The following is a 21134-nucleotide window of genomic DNA, read 5'->3' as shown; positions in this document are numbered from 1 at the left end:
AACCTTCTGGCCCTTTAAATACAGTTCCTCATGTTGTGACCCAACCATAAAACTATTTTCGTTGCTACTTCATAACTGTAATGTTGCTACTGTTATGAATCGTAATGTAAATATCTGATATGCAGGATGGTCTTAGGCGACCCCTGTGAAAGGGTTGTTTGACCCCCAAAGGGGTCGAAGCCCACAGGTTGAGAACCACTGCTGTAGAGAAACAAAACAGCCTGAACTCTGAACTATTACAATGGAAAAGGACAGGGGAATGAAGATGGATGTAGCAGAGACCAGTGTGAAGAAAAAAATTTAAAATGCTGATAAAGAGATCAAATGGAAAAGACTGTTTACTATCTATTGCATTTTGACCATGAAGATCTTGGTGACCATATTTTGGCAGAGGACAAAAGCCAAATTAAAAGTGAGACCACTATATAGCAGACTGATTTTTAAATATAACTTAACAACTTCAGAGAGGAAGAGTAGTAGAAACATCAATGATGAAAATCGTTGATTGGCTGCCTCCTGCATGCCCCACTGGGAATTGAGCCCCAAACCCGGGCATGTGCCCTCATCAGAAATCAAACCGACCTCCTGGTTCTTATGTAGACACTCCACCACTGAGCCAAGCTGACTGGGCTCATGCAGACTAATTTTGAGGCATAAACACAGCAAGTAGCACTCAGGGAGTCAAAGGTGGAAAATTCCTTCAACATGCCAAAAATGTGTTAACTGAAAATCATTTGGAAGAGTACTTACTACTCAGCCTGTCCCAATCTCAAAAAGGAGCAAGTGAAAAAAATGGAAATACACTCTTTAAGTACCAATAAAAATAGTTTTCCCTACCCAGCCTAAATTATGTCCTATAAAAGGGAAAAACTGTTTTAAAATGTATAAGGTTCTTTTGTTACTAAATCAACATCTCAGTCCCAGATAGACTCAAATGTTTGAACAGATGCTGAAGGAAACTATCATTTATCATTTTCCTTAAACATTTAATGGTAGCAGCTAAACCCAAACTATGCCACCTAAAGGACCTATCCTTGTTTTAGAAACATTAACTCTAGAGCTTACATCTGAGGCCTCCCCACCAGTGAATATCACGCGAGGACAATCAGCTGTTAGTGGTATTACAGGTCACTGTGTATTCAAAAGTCAGATTTTGGAAAAGGGTTTAAACCTGTAAATTCCCAAGATGCGCATTCAAAACCTAGGCTGGCTCAAGTTCAGCTTCACAATGTGCTGTCTAGCAGGATTAGCCAACCAGGGGAAATCACAGATACTAGTGACTTATCAGAAATTCCAATTAACCAGATGTCCATTAGCCTTACTTGGTTAAACAGTTTACTCATACCAACCCATCCAACTCGATTTTGAAATATATGGGTCCTCACTTATGATTCTTGGGGACTCAAGTCCATTGAAGCATTATCATTTAAGTCAATGAAAACAATGGACAACCTGACCTTTCCTCATGGGAATGTCCATAAGCACCTCTGGACACAATATACTTCCTGGTGTCCCATGGCCCAAATACAACCCTGCCCACCTTTTGTCTTAGTGCACGCACTGTCCAGCTGCAAGCCTCTAATTCATTAACAATCACATTTGACTGGCTTCAGACCATTTCTCCAGGCTCTAGGCTGGCCAAATCAGTCATGATAAATGACACCTCCACCCCAAGGTATCCTAGTGAGAATCAATACATCAATACAACAGTCTTTGCTTAGACTGTTTCCCTTCAACTGCCAACCTTGAAGTTACTTACTGGTTAGGAAAGTAGGCTTTCATTTAGAAACCCGAGGAAATAGCAAGCTTCCAGTTATTTTGCAACAATTACCTTTATCTTTTGTCCTTCACTAATAGGGACCTATTTTACTGCCTGCCCTCCCCCCTCCACACACACACACACACACAAACCAGACATGATAAACAAAAGCCAAGTTTATTTGTTCATTTCTTGCATTTGAAGTATTCCTCGATGACATCCTTTGCCTGAGACTCTTTGCCATAGTCCTAAAAAAAAAGTCATATGGGATTTTCATTTTAGTAACACTTAGGAATTCCAGCAAGCCATCAATACTAGTTACAGTAAAGCTTTAAAATTAGCTTGTGTCTTATGAAAATTTTTTATTAAAACTTCTTATAGCCATTTTCAGGGACCTTAACGACTTCAATGTCTTTAAGGCTCGTAACATGGCTTTACTATTGCCAGCTTTCTCTAAATTTCTGCAGAACACATTCAGGTAAGCAGACTTATTGGCTGGCTTGCATTATGGACTATTTTTACTTTTTTTGTAAAAGGCAGAAATCATACCGTAAACCAGCACAACCTTCATCCCACAGATAGATACAGACTTACCTTAACCACCACGCAACTGCAACCAACCACTTTACGGGGTTTTCCCTCTCTGTCGATTTTACAGAGGCCTACCCATTCCCCTAGTTTCTTGTTGTCGTCAACCTATTTGGGGGGAATTTTAAATATCACAATATTAGTGGGCATTAATGCTGCTGTACCTACAATAAATCAAACCCAAAAGGTACTGTAGTCAGATAGGGTGACAGGCAGTTTCCTCACACCAATTCAGTAGAGGGAGCCAGTTGTCATCATGCACAGCACCAAGATCACTACAGGCATTGTTTTGTTCCATACCAACATCAAAATTAGCATTTAGCACTGCAGGAATAATAGTTGCTTCTATAACCACCTTTGACATAGCCAACATCAAGTGTATGGGATGATTTTCATATCTGCAGGAAGCATTAAGCTGGACACCACAAAATTTGCTGTGGTGTGACAAAAACCACTACAGATAGCATTATTCCTAACATGTTGGTCCAACTTTCTTTGAGCAAAAGTATCTCTTAACAGTTGAGGTAAATCAAATTAGATAGGTAATGTACCTTAATTAGGTTGATTTGGTGTTCAGCACAAAGAGCCTCCACCAACTTGACGTACATAGGCTCATCACAGTTGGATGCAAGTACACAAAGGTGGGCTTGGCGCCTGAAATGCAAAATGCAACAATTAAAGCTAAAATTCAGATCTACATCCACTACAATTGCACTTTATAAGGGAGTTGTCTGCACTGGCTACAATGGCAAAACAAAAGCAGCACATGCATTGGTGATAACTGCTTTAGTTTGATGAGCCTGTTATAGGTTACACATTATTCATTCAATTCACCTACAGAAACCTCAAGTGTTCAGTAACCCCGAAAACGAACAAATTTATGCAGGGGAACTGTTTACTAATCTGTGGTGAAAACAGAAGCATACAGACATATGCAAAGATGCTCAAAGTCAGTAATCATCAGAGATGCAAATTAAAACCACAATGAGGTTATCACCTTACACCTGTCAGAATGGCTATCAGCAAACAGACAAGCAAGTGCTGGCGAGGATGTGGAGAAATGGGAACTCCTGCACTTTCGGTGGGAATGCAGATTGGTGTAGGCACTGTGGAAAACAGTATGGAGGTACCTCAAAAATTAAAAATGGAACCTTATGACCCAAGTTTTCCACTTCTGGGGGTATATCTGAAAAAATTCAAAACACTTCATTCCAAAGAATGTATGCACCCCTATGTTCACTGCGGAGTTATTCACAATAGCCAAGATTTGGAATCAGCCCAGGCGCCTGTCAGTAGATTGAGTGAATAAAAAAGCTGAGATACATTTACACACTACTTGGCCATAAAGGGGAAATCTTACCCATCAAGACTGTGTAAGCCAAAGACAAATGCCATGCATATGTGAAATCTAATGAATAAAAAATAAACTAACAAAGAAACCAGCATGGATCCATGAAATTGACAGGAGAGGGGGGCTGGGGGAGCAAAGATGAAGGGATTAAGCAAAAACAAACACAAAAAAACCCAGAAAACAGTATGGTGATTACCAGAGGGAAAGGGAGGTAGGAAAGGGTAAGGGGGGGATAAATGGCGATGGAAGGAGACTTGGGGGGGGGGGGTTAACAATGGGACACAATACATACAATATACAATACACAGATGCTGTATAGTGCTGTACACCTGAAATCTATGACTTTAACCAATGTCACCCCAATAAATTCAATAAAATTAAACAACAGATACACAAAGACTTGTTACATGCAACAAACTACTAGATCAGAGCTGCTGTCTGCTGTTACTGGCCCAGAATCCTGCAGCTCCGCCAAGACACAAGCAGTGCAGGGATTCACACCAAGACCAGAGAAGTGTTTCCACCTGTTATTTGACAGATTTAAATATACCTGTCTTAGACCCTTATATTTTCCAATAGTTAACACATGCAGTTTTTCCAGTGTAACCAGCCCTGAAACTAAGCTGAATATATATGAACAATTCTATATTCACGTTTCTCAAACAGCTACTTCACTTACTACATTCATGTACAAGTCCAGATGCTTCTGCAACTAATTTGCCATCTCATTAGGGTGGGTTGGTTTAACTTTGCAAGAAACCAAGTGAAAGTTTATCTGTCCTGTAACGTGAAATTAGCCCCACAACTACAGGTTTGTCAGACTGTTACGTTTCACTCATGAAAGGAGTGAAGGGGTATCCGACAATTTAAGTCATCATTCAAAACTGTAGTTTCACTTTACGAACCAAGTGTTCATCCCCACTCCACACAGAAACCCAGACTAAGTGGGCCATGTAAACGTGAGTTTGGTACCTTTTCCTAGGTTTCCCGTGGAACGGATGCCATTCAGAACTTTTTTGCTAACACCGTGAACTCCACGCTTTCTTCCCTCGGCTGCAGTTTTGTTCCAGTTCCAACCCACAGTATTGAGACTGAGACACGTACTTGTCTAAGGCTTTGGCAGCTTCGCGAATTCCACGCGCGAGGCCATCGTGGATGAGGGCGGTCTTCAGCACCTCTTGCAAAGCAGTATTAACGTCCATTACACCTCCAGCAGCAATGCTGCAATGCAACAAACCAAGACGCTTAGTCAATTCCCCGCACACCGCCGAACGCCTGGGACTCAGCAGTCACCGGCCAGGCACGCGTAAGGCGCCAGGACGGACCCAGAGCCCGCGCCGCGGGCCCGCGCCCTGCGCCTTCCCGCACCACCATCCCGGCCCGGGCTCACCCTTCCTCGGCCATGGCGGTGGGTTATGGGTGGAGCCGAATCTTGAACGCACTGTAACACAAGACAGAAAAAGAAAAGGACATCGGTTAACTAAAGGATTAAGTTTGGGCCCTGCTACTTCTCGCCAAACCCAGCAAAAAAGAAAAAAAAAAAAAGATGCCTAATCGTGCACCATAATCACCACCCTCGCCTCGCTCAACTCACCCCAAGCCTCCGCCTCCGCGCAACTCCGCGGCGGCAGGGAAAGAGACCGTGTGCGCCCGCTTGGCGGTATTTAAGGGCTGCCCAGGACCCCAGTGCGCATGCGCACTGCGGTCTTTGAAAGAGGTGACTCTGGTGGTGCCGGGCCTTGCGAATTTCTGTTTCCGGATTGATGAGATCTGAGACTAGGTCGCTGCTGCTCTGCCCATCACTGGGACGCGAGACAGGCAGCAACGCGGGCAGCCTCACATCGATCTTCCCCCGCCGGGGCGGGGCCTGCGGAGGCCCAGGAGCACGGTCTACGGAGCGCGAGGAGGGCCAAGCGCGCATGTGGGCTCGGCCTTGTGAGACCAAGACCCCCGGTTCCCTGGCTCGCTCAGAACACCCGTTTTAACCCTTACCTCGTCGTATGGTGACTCCTGCCCGCCCGCGCAGCTGTGCCTTCCTTAGTGGGAACGCTCTCTGTTCGCCCGGCAGTCCCTCTGAACGTCCGTGAGCGTGCCGTTCCGTGGGCGATCGCCATCCGTGTGCGTGACACGAGCCAACACGTTTTCGCGACTTCTAAGCACATGGCAGATTGCACGCTCCCCGCGATCGTTAGTGAAGTGTAACCTTCCGCCAGGAGGCCGCTTCTGGCGGAAGGTTACACGGGAGGATGAGAGAAAAGGAAAGGTTTCTCAGTGTAGCTGGTCCTCCATGAAGTTCTTTTCTTCATTTACTTTTTTAACGCGGAATTGTCCCCTGAACCCGTTGTCCCGCGCAAACAGGGATTGAGTAGGTGCCTTGCAAACACCTCCAATGTGGAAGCCGGGGACAGGGCCTGTGATGGCGCGGAAAGCGCAGCCGGAGAGCCCGGCGTCCGTTTCCCGGCCGGACCGGCGCCGTCGGGAGGGGACTCCCAGGTCCCTCAACTCCGACTTTCCCCGGAGGCAGCAGTTGGAATTTTGCAAAGACAGGCCGTTCTCCTACCCACATTTTCCATGCAAATACCTGAAATACAGGCTAATTTAATCAGTACAGTCTTTTTTTGTTTCCCTTTTGTTTTAACGTCCTCTCCTGACACCTCGCCAAGCCAGGCAGCAACTGTTCCGCGACCGGTAGGTGCCAGCACCGCTGACACTGAGCAGCGAACAGTTCCCGTCCGGCCGAGTGCCCGGCAGGAACAATGGTAACAGGATAAGAGTGCCAGGTCGAGTTAACCAGAATAGAGCATTTTAATAAGTTGTTATAACTCATTTTTAGCTTTTTAAAAGCGCTCAGATGTTCATTTTGCAAAGTGTCGCCCAGCCGGCGTGGCCTGGGCTGTGGGCTCGGTCCCCGGTAGGGGGCGTGCAGGAGGCAGCCGGTCAGTGGTTCTCGTGTCTCCCTATTGTAGGTGTTGAAGCTGCTCTGGCCGGTGGCTCAGTGGTTAGAGCCCCTGCCTGCGGGCTGAAGGGTGGCGTTAGATTCCAGTCAAGGGCTCTGACCTTGGTTTCAGGCTCAGCCTTGATCCTGGCGGGTCCAGGACTCATGCTGGAGGCAGCCAGTCCATGTGTCTCTTTCCCATCCATGTTTCTCTCTCTGTCTGATTCTCTCCCTCCCTTCCATTCTCTCTAAAAAAAAAGTCGATGGAAAAAATATTCTGGGGTGAGGATTAACAACAACAAAAGAAGTATTGCACCTGCTTCCCATTCATAACTCATCCTAAAAAGGTGTCCACTTAATTCGTTGTTCAATAGTTCATTTTTGCCAAAACCGGTTTGGCTCAGTGGATAGAGCGTCGGCCTGCGGACTGAAAGGTCCCGGGTTCGATTCCGGTCAAGGGCATGTACCTGGGTTGCGGGCATATCCCCAGTAGGAGATGTGCAGGAGGCAGCTGATCGATGTTCCTCTCTCATCGATGTTTCTGACTCTCTATCTCTCTCCCTTCCTCTCTGTAAAAAATCAATAAAATATATTAAAAAAAAATAGTTCATTTTTTTGTAAAGCTGCAGAGTTTATACAAATGATTTCTGCCACTGTGATGCTTGGGGTAGGATTAAGATTTGAGCCAAATATTAGTCTATGTAAAGGCCACAGGGGAGGCACAAAGTAGCATGGGGGTTGGAGAGAGGGGGTGATGGGGAAAGGTAAGAGAAAGAAAGACTTTTGACTTGCGGCAACATTTGAAAATAGGCTCAAAAAACAGAAACCTGAGAGGATCCCCACGGGAGGATGAGAGAAAAGGACGGTATTCCAAGTGGAGGAGGGACAGGGCAGAAGCGCTGAGGCCCCCTCGGCCTGTTTGTAAGTTACCGAAACACATTTGTGTTTTTGAAAGTGGATGTGGTAAGTAGTATGCCAACAAGTTTTCCATTACCTAAAGCTCATACAAGTGAAGATGCTAAACATATTAGTAGACTTCTCCCCCGCATCACCACCCTGCCCCTAAAACATATTATGGAGGAGGCGGGGAATTTGGTAAAGACTCGGGAAACATAAAGGAGGAAAGCAGTCATTGCCAAAGAACATATTTATATAGGGGGGAAATGAGTAAGTACCTTTCAGCTCATTCTGTGGTTGGGTTCTGTCTTCTGGCAGCTCGTAATCTACTGAGACTCAGCTCTCATAGGCCTATGCCTTGACATTTCACCTTATAAATATCTTTTCTATCGGTTGTAAACCTCCCTTCTTAGAACTGGAGCTACACTTTCCTTCCTTTCTTCCTCCCTCCCTCCCTCCCTCCCTCCCTCCCTCCCTCCCTCCCTCCCTCCCTCCCTCCCTCCCTTCCTTCCTTCCTTCCTTCCTTCCTTCCTTCCTTCCTTCCTTCCTTCCTTCCTTTCCTAGTTATAAAATGGGTTCTATTCCCAGAAATGAAGTTAAAGGGCACTCTGGTGGTTTGAGACTTCTTCAATATAGATTCTCCTAGTTCGTGTTTAAGGTTACCTCTTCTCAATTTTAGATATAGCCAAAGGTGGAACACTACTAAATAGAAACTAATGGCTAGAGTCAGTCTTATACCAGCAGATTATAATACCTACATAATGTGCACAAATGTGCATCTGAAATACATACGAAAAAATAAATTCTAAAGTTTGTTTTAGGAACAATAAATCATAGTAAATAATGTTGTTTAGCACTTTCTATGCACCAGTTAATGTGCTAAATTATTGTCATAGCTTTTCTTCCTTGATCATCTTTGAGACCTTATGTGGTAGTGTTGGTATTAGTCCCCTTTAACAAGTAAAGAAACCAAGGCCTGGAGAGTTGCCCACTGTCTGATAGCCAGTAAATGTGGAAGCTGGTATTTGAGCCCAGTGGCCATCAAAGATCATGCTTCTAACCCTTCATATATTTGGACTAGAGGCCCAGTGCAAGAAATTCGTGCACGGGTAGGGTCCCTAGGCCTGGCCGGAGATCAGGGCCAATCGGGGCCTTCCTTCATTCCACACCACCCCCTGGTGGTCAGCACACATTATAGCGAGCAATCACATTCCTGGTCTCCCTGTCGAACTCCCAAGGGACACTTTGCATATTAGCCATACACGCACACACACTGAGTCGCCAGATCATTATGACCGGCCAGATTATTATGGCCACCCCATCAGTACTTCGTTGGGCCACCTTTTGCCTTCAATACTGCGGCGATTCTTCTTGGCATTGATTCCACGAGATGTTGAAAGGTGATGCGAGGAATCTGACACCATGCCTGATGAATAGCACTGTCCAGTTCTGTGAGATCTGATGGTTGTGGAACCAGCTGCCTGATGGCTCTTTTAACTTCGTCCCACAAATGCTCAATTGGATTGAGATCTGGTGATTGTGGGGGCCACCTAAGCAAGGTAAAGTCTCCCTCATGTTCTTGAAAGCACTCCTGCACAATACGAGCACCGTGGCATGGCGCATTGTGTTGTTGGAAGAAGCCAATTCCATTGGGATATGCCAGAGTCCTCAAACTACGGCCCGCGGACCACATGCGGCTCGCCGAAAACATTTATCCGGCCCGCCGGGTGTTTTTGCCGCTGCTGCCTGTCCCGCTTAGCAGCCGACTCATCCCGGGCCTGCAGTGCCCATGTGTGGAATGTCTGAGGGACAGCGAACTGGCCCCCGGTTTAAAAAGTTTGAGGACCTCTGGGATACGCCATCAACATCATAGGATGAACTTGATCAGCAACGATACTTAGGTATGTTGTGCTATTCAGATGTTTATAATGATCTGGCCCTCTAGCAACTTCAGTGCGAAATTATAGCTAATTTGCCTACAAACATCAGGTGGTCATAGTAATCTGGCCACTCAGTGTGTGTGTGTGTGTGTGTGTATATATATATATTATATTATATATATATTATATTATATATTAATATATTAGTATAGTTAATATATATAATATATATAATTATATATTATATATAATTATATGTTCTATATAATTATATATAATATATTACATTATATATATAATATATTACATTAATATATATAATATATTTCCAAATGTTGGAAAGAGAGCACTGAGAATTCAAGGAAAACTCAACATCTTATGTTGGTCAGTACATCTGGTTCTACCTTATTGTGCTAAAAAAAAGTTGCATAGGTGGAGAAAGGGAATATTGCAGTGTTAAGCAGAAAAAGAGGGAACAGTTGAAATTTGGGTTTCTCATCTAAGTATACATGTTGTATTAGTTTGCTGGACTTGCCATAAGGATCAAAAATTGGGTGGATTAAACAACAGAGATGTATTGTCTCTCAGTTCTGAAGGCAAGAAACCTATCATTAAGGTGTCAGCAGGATTACTCAAGAATATTTTTAAAAATTCTCAGTGAATGAATAGGAAAAGTAGAAACTATAAAAGAGGATACAAGATGAATATAAAATTAGTTTACTTTTATATACAACTAGAGGTCCGATGCACGAAATTCGTGCACTTGGGGGAGCCCTCAGCCCGGCCCGCATCCTCTTGCAGTCTGGGAGCCCTCAGGGGATGTCTGACTGACAGCTTAGGCCAGTGATGGCGAACCCATGACACACATGTCAGAGGTGACACGCGAACTCATTTTTTTGGTTGATTTTTCTTTGTTAAATGGCATTTAAGTATATAAAATAAATATCAAAAATATGTCTTTGTTTTACTATGGTTGCAAATATCAAAAAATTTCTATGTGTGACACGGCACCAGAGTTAAGTTAGGGTTTTTCAAAATGCTGACACGCCGAGCTCAAAAGGTGTGCCGTCACTGACTTAGGCCCACTCCCCCTGGGCGGGACATCCTTAGCACTGCTGCAGAGGCAGGAGTGGCTCCCACCACCACCATTGCGCTTGCCAGCCATGAGCCTGGCTCAGGGCTTCTGGCTGAGCGGCGCTCCCCCATGGGAGTGCACTAACCACTAGGGGGCAGCTCCTGCATTGAGCATATCCCCCCTGGTGGTCAGTGTGCATCATAATGACCGGTCGTTCCGCTATTCAGTTGATATGCATATTAGGCTTTTATTATATAGGATCAGCAAGTGCTTTAAAAATTTAAATGTCAAAATTCCATTTTAATGGATTCTAAAACCAAGATATTTAGGAATAAATTTGACATGAAGCATGTAATACATCCACAATGAAAACTGTAAAACATTTCTGAAAGAAATTAAAGAATATCAACATACATGGAGAGATAGATCATGTTCATTGATTTAAAAACTCAATATTGACTGGATGTCAGTTCTCCCTCAATTGATCTATAGAGTCAACGAAATCACAATAAGAATCCCACCAGGTATCTTGGATAAATTGAGAGATGATTCCAGCATTTCTACAGAAATTCAAAGGACCCAGAATATTCAGACTGCTTTTGAAAAAAGAACAAAGTTGGAGAATGTTCGCTACCTGACTTATGTGATGAATGCAAGTGAATGGAAGAAGCTGATACTAATTAAAATCCCTCTGGTGAGGGGGGCAGCATTCCAGTGAAGTGGGAACAAGGTTCTAACTACAATGTCTTGTGCTTAACTCCACTGGCCTCACAGGCTGCAGATGGACGTCCAGTGATGGGGCCCAGGTATGAGTACTGGACCACTTCTGCGGTGTGATTTTAGGCATGTAGCCTCTTTGTGGTGTGTATAGTCCTCCTGATGATTCTATGTGCTACCAACTAATCAATGATAAATTTATTTTCTGCTTAAAATTGGCAAAAGTTGTTTCTTTTATTAGCAACAGGAATTTTATTAGCAACAGGCTGATACAAATACTAGGAAGAAAAATAAAGGATGAAGGGACAAAGGGTGACTGAGGCTATATTTTGGATAAAGGGAAAAGAATGAACTTCTCTGAGGAAGTGTCATTTAAACAGAGACCATATTATTCCATTTTAGTTTGGAAAAAGAAAAGTGTTCCATATGTGTATATATGTCTAGATGATGATAGAACAATGTGAATAGATCATCATGTCAGGATGATCATAGCTCCCAAAGATACGTCCACATCCCAATCTCTGGAACATGCAAATGTTAGCTTTTTTAGAAAAAGGATCCATGCAAATGTGATTAAATTAGAGATATTGAGATAAGAACTTCATTTTGGATTTTGGCTCAGTGAAATTAATATTGAACTTCTAGCCTTCAGTTCTGTATTATTTTAATCTACCAAGTTTGTGGTAAATTATTACAGCAGCCACAGAAAACTAATGCAATAATATATTCAACTATAACCCTCATCATCTGGAGGGAGGGACGGAAGTAGAGATTAGAAGTGGAGAGAAAGATAGGGATATGTATATATGTCAATATTCTTTATGTAAATTAAAAATAAATGGACAGAAAACAAGAATGTAAATTTTATGAAAATATATACAAACGAAAAGATTTGTATTAAACATGCAAGAATGATTGCTGATGGGAATGGAGGTAGAGGGGAAGAGATGACAATGGAAATGAAAAATTCAGTTGAAAATTTGGATGATAAAGTGGGGGAAACTTCCTATAAGATAGAGCTAAATGAGAAAGAGATGAAAAGTAGACTAGAAAAAGAGTAACAAATTAGAGGGCCAGTCTAAGTGACCCACCATCTGCATAAGAAACAGTCCAGAACAAGAGAAAAAAAAGGGAATCTAGACATCAAAGAAATTATTCAAGGAAATTCTCCTGTACAATTTGATTTTAGATTGGAGAGAGAAGGTAGAAAAAATGAAAGTGGAGAATTTTACATAAAGATTCTGGAAGGTCACATTTGCTAGAGCTAATCCTTCTTTTTAGATAAAGATTCTGGAAGGTCACATTTGCTAGAGCTAATCCTTCTGTTTAGAATGGCTGTAAAGGCTCTTTTGACCAGCCCAGGAATCTACACTAATAAAAGAGAAACGGTAATTGGCGTACGACCACTACCCTTTTCATTGGCTAATCAGCGAGATATGCAAATTAACTGTCAGCCAAGATGGCGGCCGGCAGCCAGGCAGCTTGAAACTAACATGAGGCTTGCTTGCCTCAGTGACGGAGGAAACCAACCTTCCCCGCCTGCGGCTGCAGGCCTCTGAGCGGGCAGTTTAAGAAACTCTGTAACAAATACCACCGGACTTCAGCCAGCAGATTCGCAACATTGTATGCAAAGGCCAGAAACCTACTTTCAGCCGCGGAGGCCTAAGAGCCGGAGCCAAGCCTCAAGCTAAAGCTGGCCCAGAATAAAAAAAAAAAAAAAGGAAAAAAGGAGCGGTTGGGAGCTTCAGTCACCCCCAGCCTGAAAACAGCCCTCAGCCCCTCACCCAGACTGGCCAGGCACCCCAGTGGGGTCCCCTACCCTGAAGGGTGTGTGACCAGCTGCAAACAGCCATCATCCCCTCACCCAGGCTGGCCAGGCACCCCAGTGGGGACCCCCACCCTGATTCAGGACACCCTTCAGGGCAAACCAGCCGGCCCCACCCATGCACCAGGCCTCTACCCTATATAGTAAAAAGGTAATATGCCTCCCAGCACCGGGATCAGCGTGACAGGGGGCAGCGCCCAAACCCCCTGATCGCCCTGCGGCTCTGTGTGTGACAGGGGGCGGGGCTACAACCTCCCTATCCATCCTGCTCTGTTCATGACAGGGGAAGGCGCCCCAACCCCCTGAGCAGCCCTGCTCTGTGCCTGATAGGGGGGAGCTCCCCAACCCCCCCCCCCATGGGCCCTGCTCTGTGTGTGACGGGGTAGAGCCATAACCTCCCCATCGGCCCTGCCCTGAGTGTGAGAGTGGCGGCGCCCCAACCCCCTGATTGGCCCTGCTCTGTGTGTGACGGGGGCAGCACCCTAACCCCCTGATTGGCTCTGCTCTGTGGGTGACAGGGTACAGAGCCCCAACCACCCTGATGGGCCCTGCTGTGTGAGTGACAGGGGGCAGTGCCCCAATCCCCTGATTGGCCCTGCTCTGTGACAGGGGGTGGCGCCGCAACCTCCCCATTGACCCTGCCTTGAGTGTGACAGGGGACGGTGCCCCAACCCCCCAATCGGCCCTACCCTGATCGTGACTGAGGGTGGCATCACAACCTCCCAATCTCCCTGCTCTGTGCATGACGGGGCAGCGCCCCAACTCCCCAATTGGCCCTCCTCTGAGCCCAACCAGGGGCTGCACCTAGGGATTGGGCCTGCCCTCTGCCACCCAGGAGCAGGCCTAAGCCAGCAGGTCGTTATCTCCCGAGGGGTCCCAGACTGGGAGAGGGCACAGGCCGGGCTGAGGGACCCCCCCTCCCTCCCGAGTGCACAAATTTTTGTGCACTGGGCCTCTAGTCCTATATAATAAAAGCCTAATATGCTAAGTGTCCGGTCATTGGTCATCCAACCAATCAAAACGTAATATGCTAATGATATGCTAAGGCAGCTCAGCTGCTCGCTATGATGTGCACTGACCACCAAGGGGCAGATGCTCTGACCGGTAGGTTATGAGAGGGGCTGGACACGCTCTGGAGCCCTCCTGCGGTCCCTCCCTGGCTGGCCAACCTCCCATGTCCCTTCCCTGCCCCAGTCGTGCACCAGTGGGGTCCCTTGGCCTGGCCTGTGCCCTCTCGAAATCCGGGCTGAGGGACTTGGCCCCCCCTCCCCCCAGTGCACAATTTGGTGTACCGGGCCTCTAGTTTTTACATAATCTTCAAGACCCAAGGTATCATCACAGCTTCAGGAAGCCATCCTGGACTCATTTAACCAAAGTAAACAGTTCTTCCAACATACATCATAGAACTCATTGCATTAGAATAAATTATTAATTAGTGTCTGTTTTATCTCCTAGAACCGCGGTTCTCAACCTGTGGGTCTCGGCCCCTTTGACAGTCGAATGACCCTTTCACAGGGGTCACCTAAGACCATCCTGCATTTCAGATATTTACATGACGATTCATAACAGTAGCAACATTACAGCTATGAAGTAGCAACGAAAATAATTTTATAGTTGGGGTCACAACATGAGGAACTGTATTTAAAGGGCCAGAAGGTTGAGAACCACTGTCCTAGAAGGAGGTATGCTATTTGAGGGCAGAAGCCAGTTGGGGCTCATTCATCTTTAAAGTCACAGTGGTGGTAGCTCAATAGTCTTTTGTTTTATCTTGGAACAGTGGGTAAAGTGAAAATATTGGACACCTCTATTTTTGTGCCAGAAAGTTGAGGGTGAGTATAAGGTAACAACCATCACATTCATGTAGCAAACACTCCACACCTTATCACCAGTGCTCACAGCCGCCCTACAAGATAAGCATTATAATCCCAACTGTACAGGTGGAGAAACTGACCTTGCCACCCAGTCACAAACAGCTAGTAAGTGCCCTGGATTGAAACGGGCATTTGGCCCCAAGTTCTTATTCCCAGCCACTCCACCCTGATTCCTCGACATTCATTACAGCTTTTGCAAACATTTTTTCCACTCTTTGTACTTCACATCAGTTCATTCATTTCCAGTTTACTAATCTCTGGCTTCCGTGATTATATCACTACACCATTTACCCATTGTGTAAAATAACCCACTTTTAAAAAGAGTCCGGCATGGCCTGCCTGGTTCAGTGGTTGAGCGTGCACCTATGAAGGAGGTAACAATTGGATTCCTGGTCAGGGCGCATGCCTGGGTGGGGGCTCTGATCCCCAGTAGGGGGACTGCAGGAGGCAGAGGATTAATGCTTCTCTCTCATCATTGATGCTTCTCTCTCTCTCTCCCTTCCTCTCTAAAATCAATAAAAATATATTTTTTAAAATAATAAATAAATAAAAAGAGTCCGCATGAGCCCAATTTTCTAATTCACATCTGTGTCTTTCAGTTGAGGAACTCCGTCTTCTGTGTCCACATAAGCGTCCTTTCTTACTTTTAGTAGGAATACATTTTACTGATTGTAAAGTAGGGGGTTCTGCTATATGGACTATAGACTCGTCCTCCTTGTCTTATTTTTATTTGTATTTTTTTCTTACACAGAAGGAGAAAGTGCAGCATATCCCAGATGGTGGAGTATGATAATAGCCTGTGTCTTTAAATAAAAAGAAAGGCCCTGCCCCGCCTCCAGGAGAGGCTGCTAGGAGCTGCGGGCAAGGCTGCGGGCGGGCGGGCGATCGGGATGCCCGGCACCGCCGAGCAGTCTCCGCCCGCCTCCCGGGCGTCCGCTGGTCCTCTCCCGGGAGCTGGAGTCGCAGCGCTGGGACCGGGGAGCGGCGGCGCCGGAGTCCGCGCACCGCCCATGGACGCGCCGGGGGACCCGGAGGGCCCACCGCCCCCAGCAGGTGACGGAGAGCAGCGCGGCCCGGACGCGCCTCGGAGGCTTGGGGCTTGTGTCTTTCGCTTGAATTAGCTGGGTTTGTTGCCGAGACAGTGGGGAAAGCTGGGACCTGGCTGTAGGGTTCGGACAGCGAACTTTAGCCCGCTTGGAAGGGGTTCCAGTTCGGGCACTGGAGCTGGTGTGGTCTCCGCTTGCTTCTCTAGCTCTGCGTTTACCGGCCGCGTTCACGAGTGCGTTCCGCTAAGAAAGCATTACGTGTGGAGGCCCCACTCACTGTTGTTCCCAACTTCGTAACTTCCTCTCAGTTCCCTTTCTCAGCCACTACAAACATTTTGCAAAGATCCCTAAGACTTCCTCATGCGGCACAGATTTTTTCCTCCTGCGCCGCAAAGACACTGAAAAACTGAGCAAACCAAACACGTTTTTCTTACTAAGTTTCTTTTTCCTTTTTTCCTCCAAACCATTTAATTTAAAAATGGCTGCTAGATTTGCTGGGTGGGTGTTTGAAACTGAGTAATTGACCTGGTGTCTTTAAGTTGAATGAAAATTTAGTCCTTGGAGTAAGTATTAAATTAATCACTGTGAAAGGTCAGTACTTGGTGTGAAAAAGCAGTAGTGAGTTACAGATCTGTGGGATTTGGCTTATCCAGGAATGTCCCATTGTAATTTGCCAATTGAATTTTTTCATTTGTTTTCTCCTTACTCTTCACTTAACGTCAGTACTGCCCTACAATGAATGTTTAATAAACAGCTAACTTGACAAGCCTGGAACATTGAGTTCATGTAACAAGTAAAGCTAGGAGCTAGAGAAATCACATTATACTTGAGAGCAGTACCCTTTGAAGGGTACCTTGTTCCCTGATCCTTCTTGAATTTATTTGAGGTGAAAGAAATAGGCCTTATGGTGAAGGCAAAACAGAGCAGATGGTTTGATAAATTCTATACTGAAATTCTAACAGGGAATACTGTGTCAATGAAAGTGATATGTTTTCAAAATTGCAGTAATGTACAAGGATTGTGTTACATGTGGTCACATGTGCTATATTGAAAATAGCCCTTAGCTCAGTAACTATTATCTTCAGAGTACATAGTCTGTGCACGGAAGTGACATTTGTGTACGTTAATCAGTAGTACATGCCTGTAATTGCAGTGTGTTTGCATTTAAGGTGATGACCCTGCAGCAAGTGCAAGAGAGACATCCAGCCGGCTTTCGAGAGAACAGCTTTTTGTCCTGATATCGGCAGCTTCCATGAACTTCGGCTGTATGATGTCCTATTCCATCCTTGGACCCTTTTTCCCTAAGGAGGTGAGACATTTTTATATCCTTATGCATTCTTCATTTTAAAAAGCCTTTTGAATTATTTATTTTTACAATACTAAAATGTAAAGATTTGCATATAGCAAAGATGAAGTAGAGAACTTTAGCCAACAGAAGACTTTTTATAGACTATTTGATGCCAGAAAAAGAAGATCCAATCTTGACTAGGTCCTTCTAATCATAGCCTGTTCCATGGTGTTAGAGTCAATAGATCAGCGGTCGCCAACTTTTCGGACCTCATGGACCACCGGTTGGCAACTGCTGCATAGATAATGGCACAGACTCAAAATGAAAAACCCCTAGAGCAGTGGTTCTCAACCTTCCTATTGCCACAACCCTTTAATACAGTTCCTCATGTTGTGGTGACCCCCAATTTCATTGTTACAAATTGAACATAATTAAAGCATAGTGATTAATCACAAAAACAATATGTAATTATATATGTGTTTTCCAATGGTCTTAGGCGACCCCTGTGAAAGGGTCGTTTGACCCCCAAAGGGGTCGCGATCCACAGGTTGAGAACCGCTGCCCTAGAGGATCCACCTGGAATCTGGAGGTTGATTGGACAGAGTGTGACAGGAGTGGCCCTGGCTTGGCTGAGTGGAGATCACATGTCCACGTGTTTGACTTGGTGTTCTTTGCCCAAGCCTCAGTGCTCTGGCTCCTCTCAGCCCTCCAACTGCCTTGATAACATGTAGAATGATAACTTCATTCTGTGTATCACAAAAGGGGATAAAAATGGCTTCTCTGCTAAAGAACAATAACACTTTGTACCCAGGCAGTGCTGTTTCATTTCCAGTGTACTGTCCCACACATTTAGCCCAGTTGCTCTCCACAGCTGCTCCGTGAGGTGGGCAGAGGAGTGAGAATCTCATCATGTTGTAAATGAAGAAACAGACTCAGAAGTTAAGCGTTTGACTCAGTCTGCTTCTGTTCACTGAATGGGAGTGGAAGGCTTCAGGACTTCCCACTCTAGAGTGTGCTAGGCTTTCGATGCGAGGACAGGAAAAAGATCAGGAAAACTCTTTTCTGTCCATTGGGAGTGAAAACATATTTTTTATTTTTTAAAATATATTTTATTGATTTTTTACAGAGAGGAAGGGAGAGGGATAGAGAGTTAGAAACGTCAATGAGAGAGAAACATCCATCAGCTGCCTCCTGCACACTCCCCACTGGGGATGTGCCCTCAACCAAGATACATGCCCTTGACCAGAATCGAACCTGGGACCCTTCTGTCTGCAGGCCGACGCTCTATCCACTGAGCCAAACCGGTTAGGGTGTATTTTTTAAAAAGTTGCAGGGTATTTGGACATCTTTTAAGAAAAGGGTGTACAAAATGTTATGAGACTTTAGAAGAAGAATTGGTTAATTTACCATGGGTGAGGGTGGGGGCTGGAGAGGGAGGGTCAAGAAGGGTTGGCACTGAAAGTGACTTCACAGGATAAATCTAAGGCGGGTCTTGAGAAATGTTCCCCAGGTGAAAAACAGAGGCGTGGTGTCCTGGGAAACAGCTTGAGAGAGTCATAGGATTAGCAAAGTAAATCGCCTGTTCTTGGGGAACAGCAGACAACCTGGTGTAGCTGGGGCCTGGAGCGGAGCGAGGTCTGATTGGAGGCAGAGATCTGAGGAGGCAGGTTGGAAGTAGAATGCAAGGGTTCTCACATGCATGCCAAAGATTTAGTCGGTGAGATGTCATTAGAGGCATTTGAGCAACACAGAGTAGCCTGGCCAAATTTGGGTTCTGGAAAAAACCCAGAGCCATCTGCTCTGACCAGAGCCTGTGGAATTAAGATGCAGAAGAACTGAAGTAAGTGGACCAACAAGTTAGAAGGGCATTTCCTGGATCAGGTGGAACTCAGTGAAATTAATGTTAATATCTTCTTAATGGAATACAGACAAAGGAAAACCAGGAGCTGTGTGTGTGTGTGTGTGTGTGTGTGTGTGTGTGTGTGTGTGTGTGTGACATTTTTTATTTAGTTTCTTGCTTGCAGAAGGGAAGGCTGAAGAAACAAAGACAGAGGTAGGAGAGAGAGCATTATAACTTAAAAAGGTGTAGATATGAAGAGTGAGCTCTTCCTTTTCATTTCATACTGAAGTCTTGTACCCTGCCCAAACTTAGCCTTCCTCCTGTAGGGTCTGTCATCTCTCCTATTAGCCAGAGTTAATTAGGCAAAGGGAAAGCAGGCCCTTCTTAAATTCTGGTACAGGATTCCTGCTTCTACTCCTTTTTCTGGCACCCTCCTCCTTTGTCTGAGGATTACATATGAACCAAAAATTGCTTTGAATAGCTGTTCTTGCTTTTCTAATGTGAAGCAGGACCCATGCTCTAAACGTGGTACTCAGCTGCTGCTGTGGTGGTTCTAGGACATCCTGTCACCACCGTCCTGTTTCCACAGAGAATGTGGGAACATGCACACGGTGGAAACTATCATGATTGCAGTGACCGGAAACTTTGCAAGTCTGTATCCTCATCTCGTAAATGGGGCTAAAAATACATCCCTTATTTAATTTTTCTTAGATATCATGTAAAACAGCCCTTAATAGGATTCTGGCTCATAGTAAGGGTCCAATAAATTTTAGTTGCCATAACCATTACATATTTTCTTCCAGACTCCAGAACTAAATACTTAGAACTATTAAGCAAAAAAACATGATACTGTAACTGGGCCCATGAATGTTCTTTCTACATCTTCATTGACTCCTTTGGTAATACCTTCCTTATGAGATAGCTTTTTAAAATATATATATATATATATTTTATTGATCTTTTACAGAGAGGAAGGGAGAGAGATAGAGAGTTAGAAACATCGATGAGAGAGAAACATCGATCAGCTGCCTCCTGCACATCTCCTACTGGGGATGTGCCTGCAACCCAGGTACATGCCCTTGACCGGCATTGAACCTGGGACCTCTCAGTCCACAGGCCGACGCTCTATCCACTAAGCCAAACCGGTTTTGGCTCTTATGAGATAGCTTTTTTAGTTCACTAGGGTTGTCATAATAAAGTACCACAAAGTGGGTAACTTAAACATCAGGAATTTATTGTCTCACAGTTCTAGAGACTAGGAGTCCAGGATCAAGGGGCTGGCAGGGTTGGGTCCTTCTGATGGCTGTGAGGGAAGGGCCTATTCCAGGTCTCTCTCCTTGGCTGTGTCTCTTCACATAGTCTTCCCTCTATGGGTGTCCCTGTGCCCAAATTTCCCCTTTTTATAATGATACAAGTTGTTTTGTATTACAGCCAACCCACTGACCTAGTTTTAACTTGATTACCTCTGTAAAGGCTCTATTTCCAAATAAGGTCACTTCTGAGGTATTGGGAGTTCGGACTTCAAAATATATGAAGTTTGAGGAACACAATTCAACTCATATACTACCTGACGTTTGTGTAGTAGACATGTAGACTTCATGTTCCAGTCTACATAGAGCACAACCTTTTGCTAGGATGTCATCAGTGGCATCTTTTACAATGATATCTCGCTTGTCTCCACACCATTATCTCATGTAGTTATTAGTAATGGAAGAGGAATGACTGATTCTGATGCTTTAGATCAGCGGTTCTCAACCTGTGGGTCGCGACCCCTCTGTGGGTCGAACAACCCTTTCACAGGGGTCGCCTAAGACCATCGGAAAACACATATATAATTACATATTTTTTGTGATTAATCACTATGCTTTAATTATGTTCAATTTGTAACAATGAAATTGGGGGTCACCACAACATGAGGAACTGTATTAAAGGGTCGCGGCATTAGGAAGGTTGAGAACCACTGCTTTAGATTCAACCTCTTCACTCTCTCCTGCCACCAGGTACTAGGGACCAGGGTGAAAAAAACCAAATATTAGAACAAAAGATGCTTCTAGTGCTTTTA

At 44.9% G+C, this 21134-nt stretch overlaps 2 protein-coding genes and 3 non-coding genes across 11 annotated transcripts in view; 1 reads left to right on the top strand and 4 right to left on the bottom strand.

The window, feature by feature from the left end:
• Positions 1-1915: 1915 nt before the first annotated feature.
• Positions 1916-5385, bottom strand: RPS12 (ribosomal protein S12). Its single transcript, XM_059700377.1, has 6 exons — positions 5293-5385; positions 5089-5139; positions 4803-4919; positions 2899-3001; positions 2354-2455; positions 1916-2007 (listed from the first exon to the last, which is right to left on the bottom strand). The coding sequence occupies exons 2-6, from the start codon at positions 5100-5102 to the stop codon at positions 1945-1947; spliced, it is 399 nt and encodes a 132-aa protein (XP_059556360.1). The 5' UTR covers positions 5103-5139; positions 5293-5385; the 3' UTR covers positions 1916-1944.
• LOC132237822 (small nucleolar RNA SNORA33) lies at positions 2133-2261 on the bottom strand. The gene has a single exon (XR_009453648.1). It is a non-coding gene; the product is annotated as a small nucleolar RNA SNORA33 (small nucleolar RNA).
• On the bottom strand, positions 2537-2612 carry LOC132237841 (small nucleolar RNA SNORD100). The gene has a single exon (XR_009453659.1). It is a non-coding gene; the product is annotated as a small nucleolar RNA SNORD100 (small nucleolar RNA).
• LOC132237787 (small nucleolar RNA SNORD101) lies at positions 4510-4583 on the bottom strand. The gene has a single exon (XR_009453619.1). It is a non-coding gene; the product is annotated as a small nucleolar RNA SNORD101 (small nucleolar RNA).
• A 2151-nt stretch (positions 5386-7536) lies between the features above and the next one.
• SLC18B1 (solute carrier family 18 member B1) overlaps positions 7537-21134 on the top strand; it is a 32720-nt gene continuing 19122 nt past the window's right edge. For 6 of the 7 annotated variants that reach the window (XR_009453402.1, XM_059700371.1, XM_059700369.1 and 3 more), the window contains exons 1-2: positions 15650-15951; positions 17114-17253. Coding sequence is in view for 6 of the 7 variants with exons in the window: in XM_059700371.1 (XP_059556354.1) it covers positions 15789-15951; positions 17114-17253 (303 nt within the window). In the remaining variant the exon portion in view is untranslated. Of the gene's footprint in view, positions 7555-15649; positions 15952-17113; positions 17254-21134 lie in introns of those variants that run through there. The other variant, XM_059700370.1, reaches the window with a different exon arrangement.

This window comes from Myotis daubentonii, chromosome 6 (assembly GCF_963259705.1).
Source record: "Myotis daubentonii chromosome 6, mMyoDau2.1, whole genome shotgun sequence".
Classification (NCBI taxonomy): domain Eukaryota; kingdom Metazoa; phylum Chordata; class Mammalia; order Chiroptera; family Vespertilionidae; genus Myotis; species Myotis daubentonii.
The sequence above is the reverse complement of the archived record's forward strand: the minus strand, read 5'-3'. Positions and strand labels throughout refer to the sequence as shown.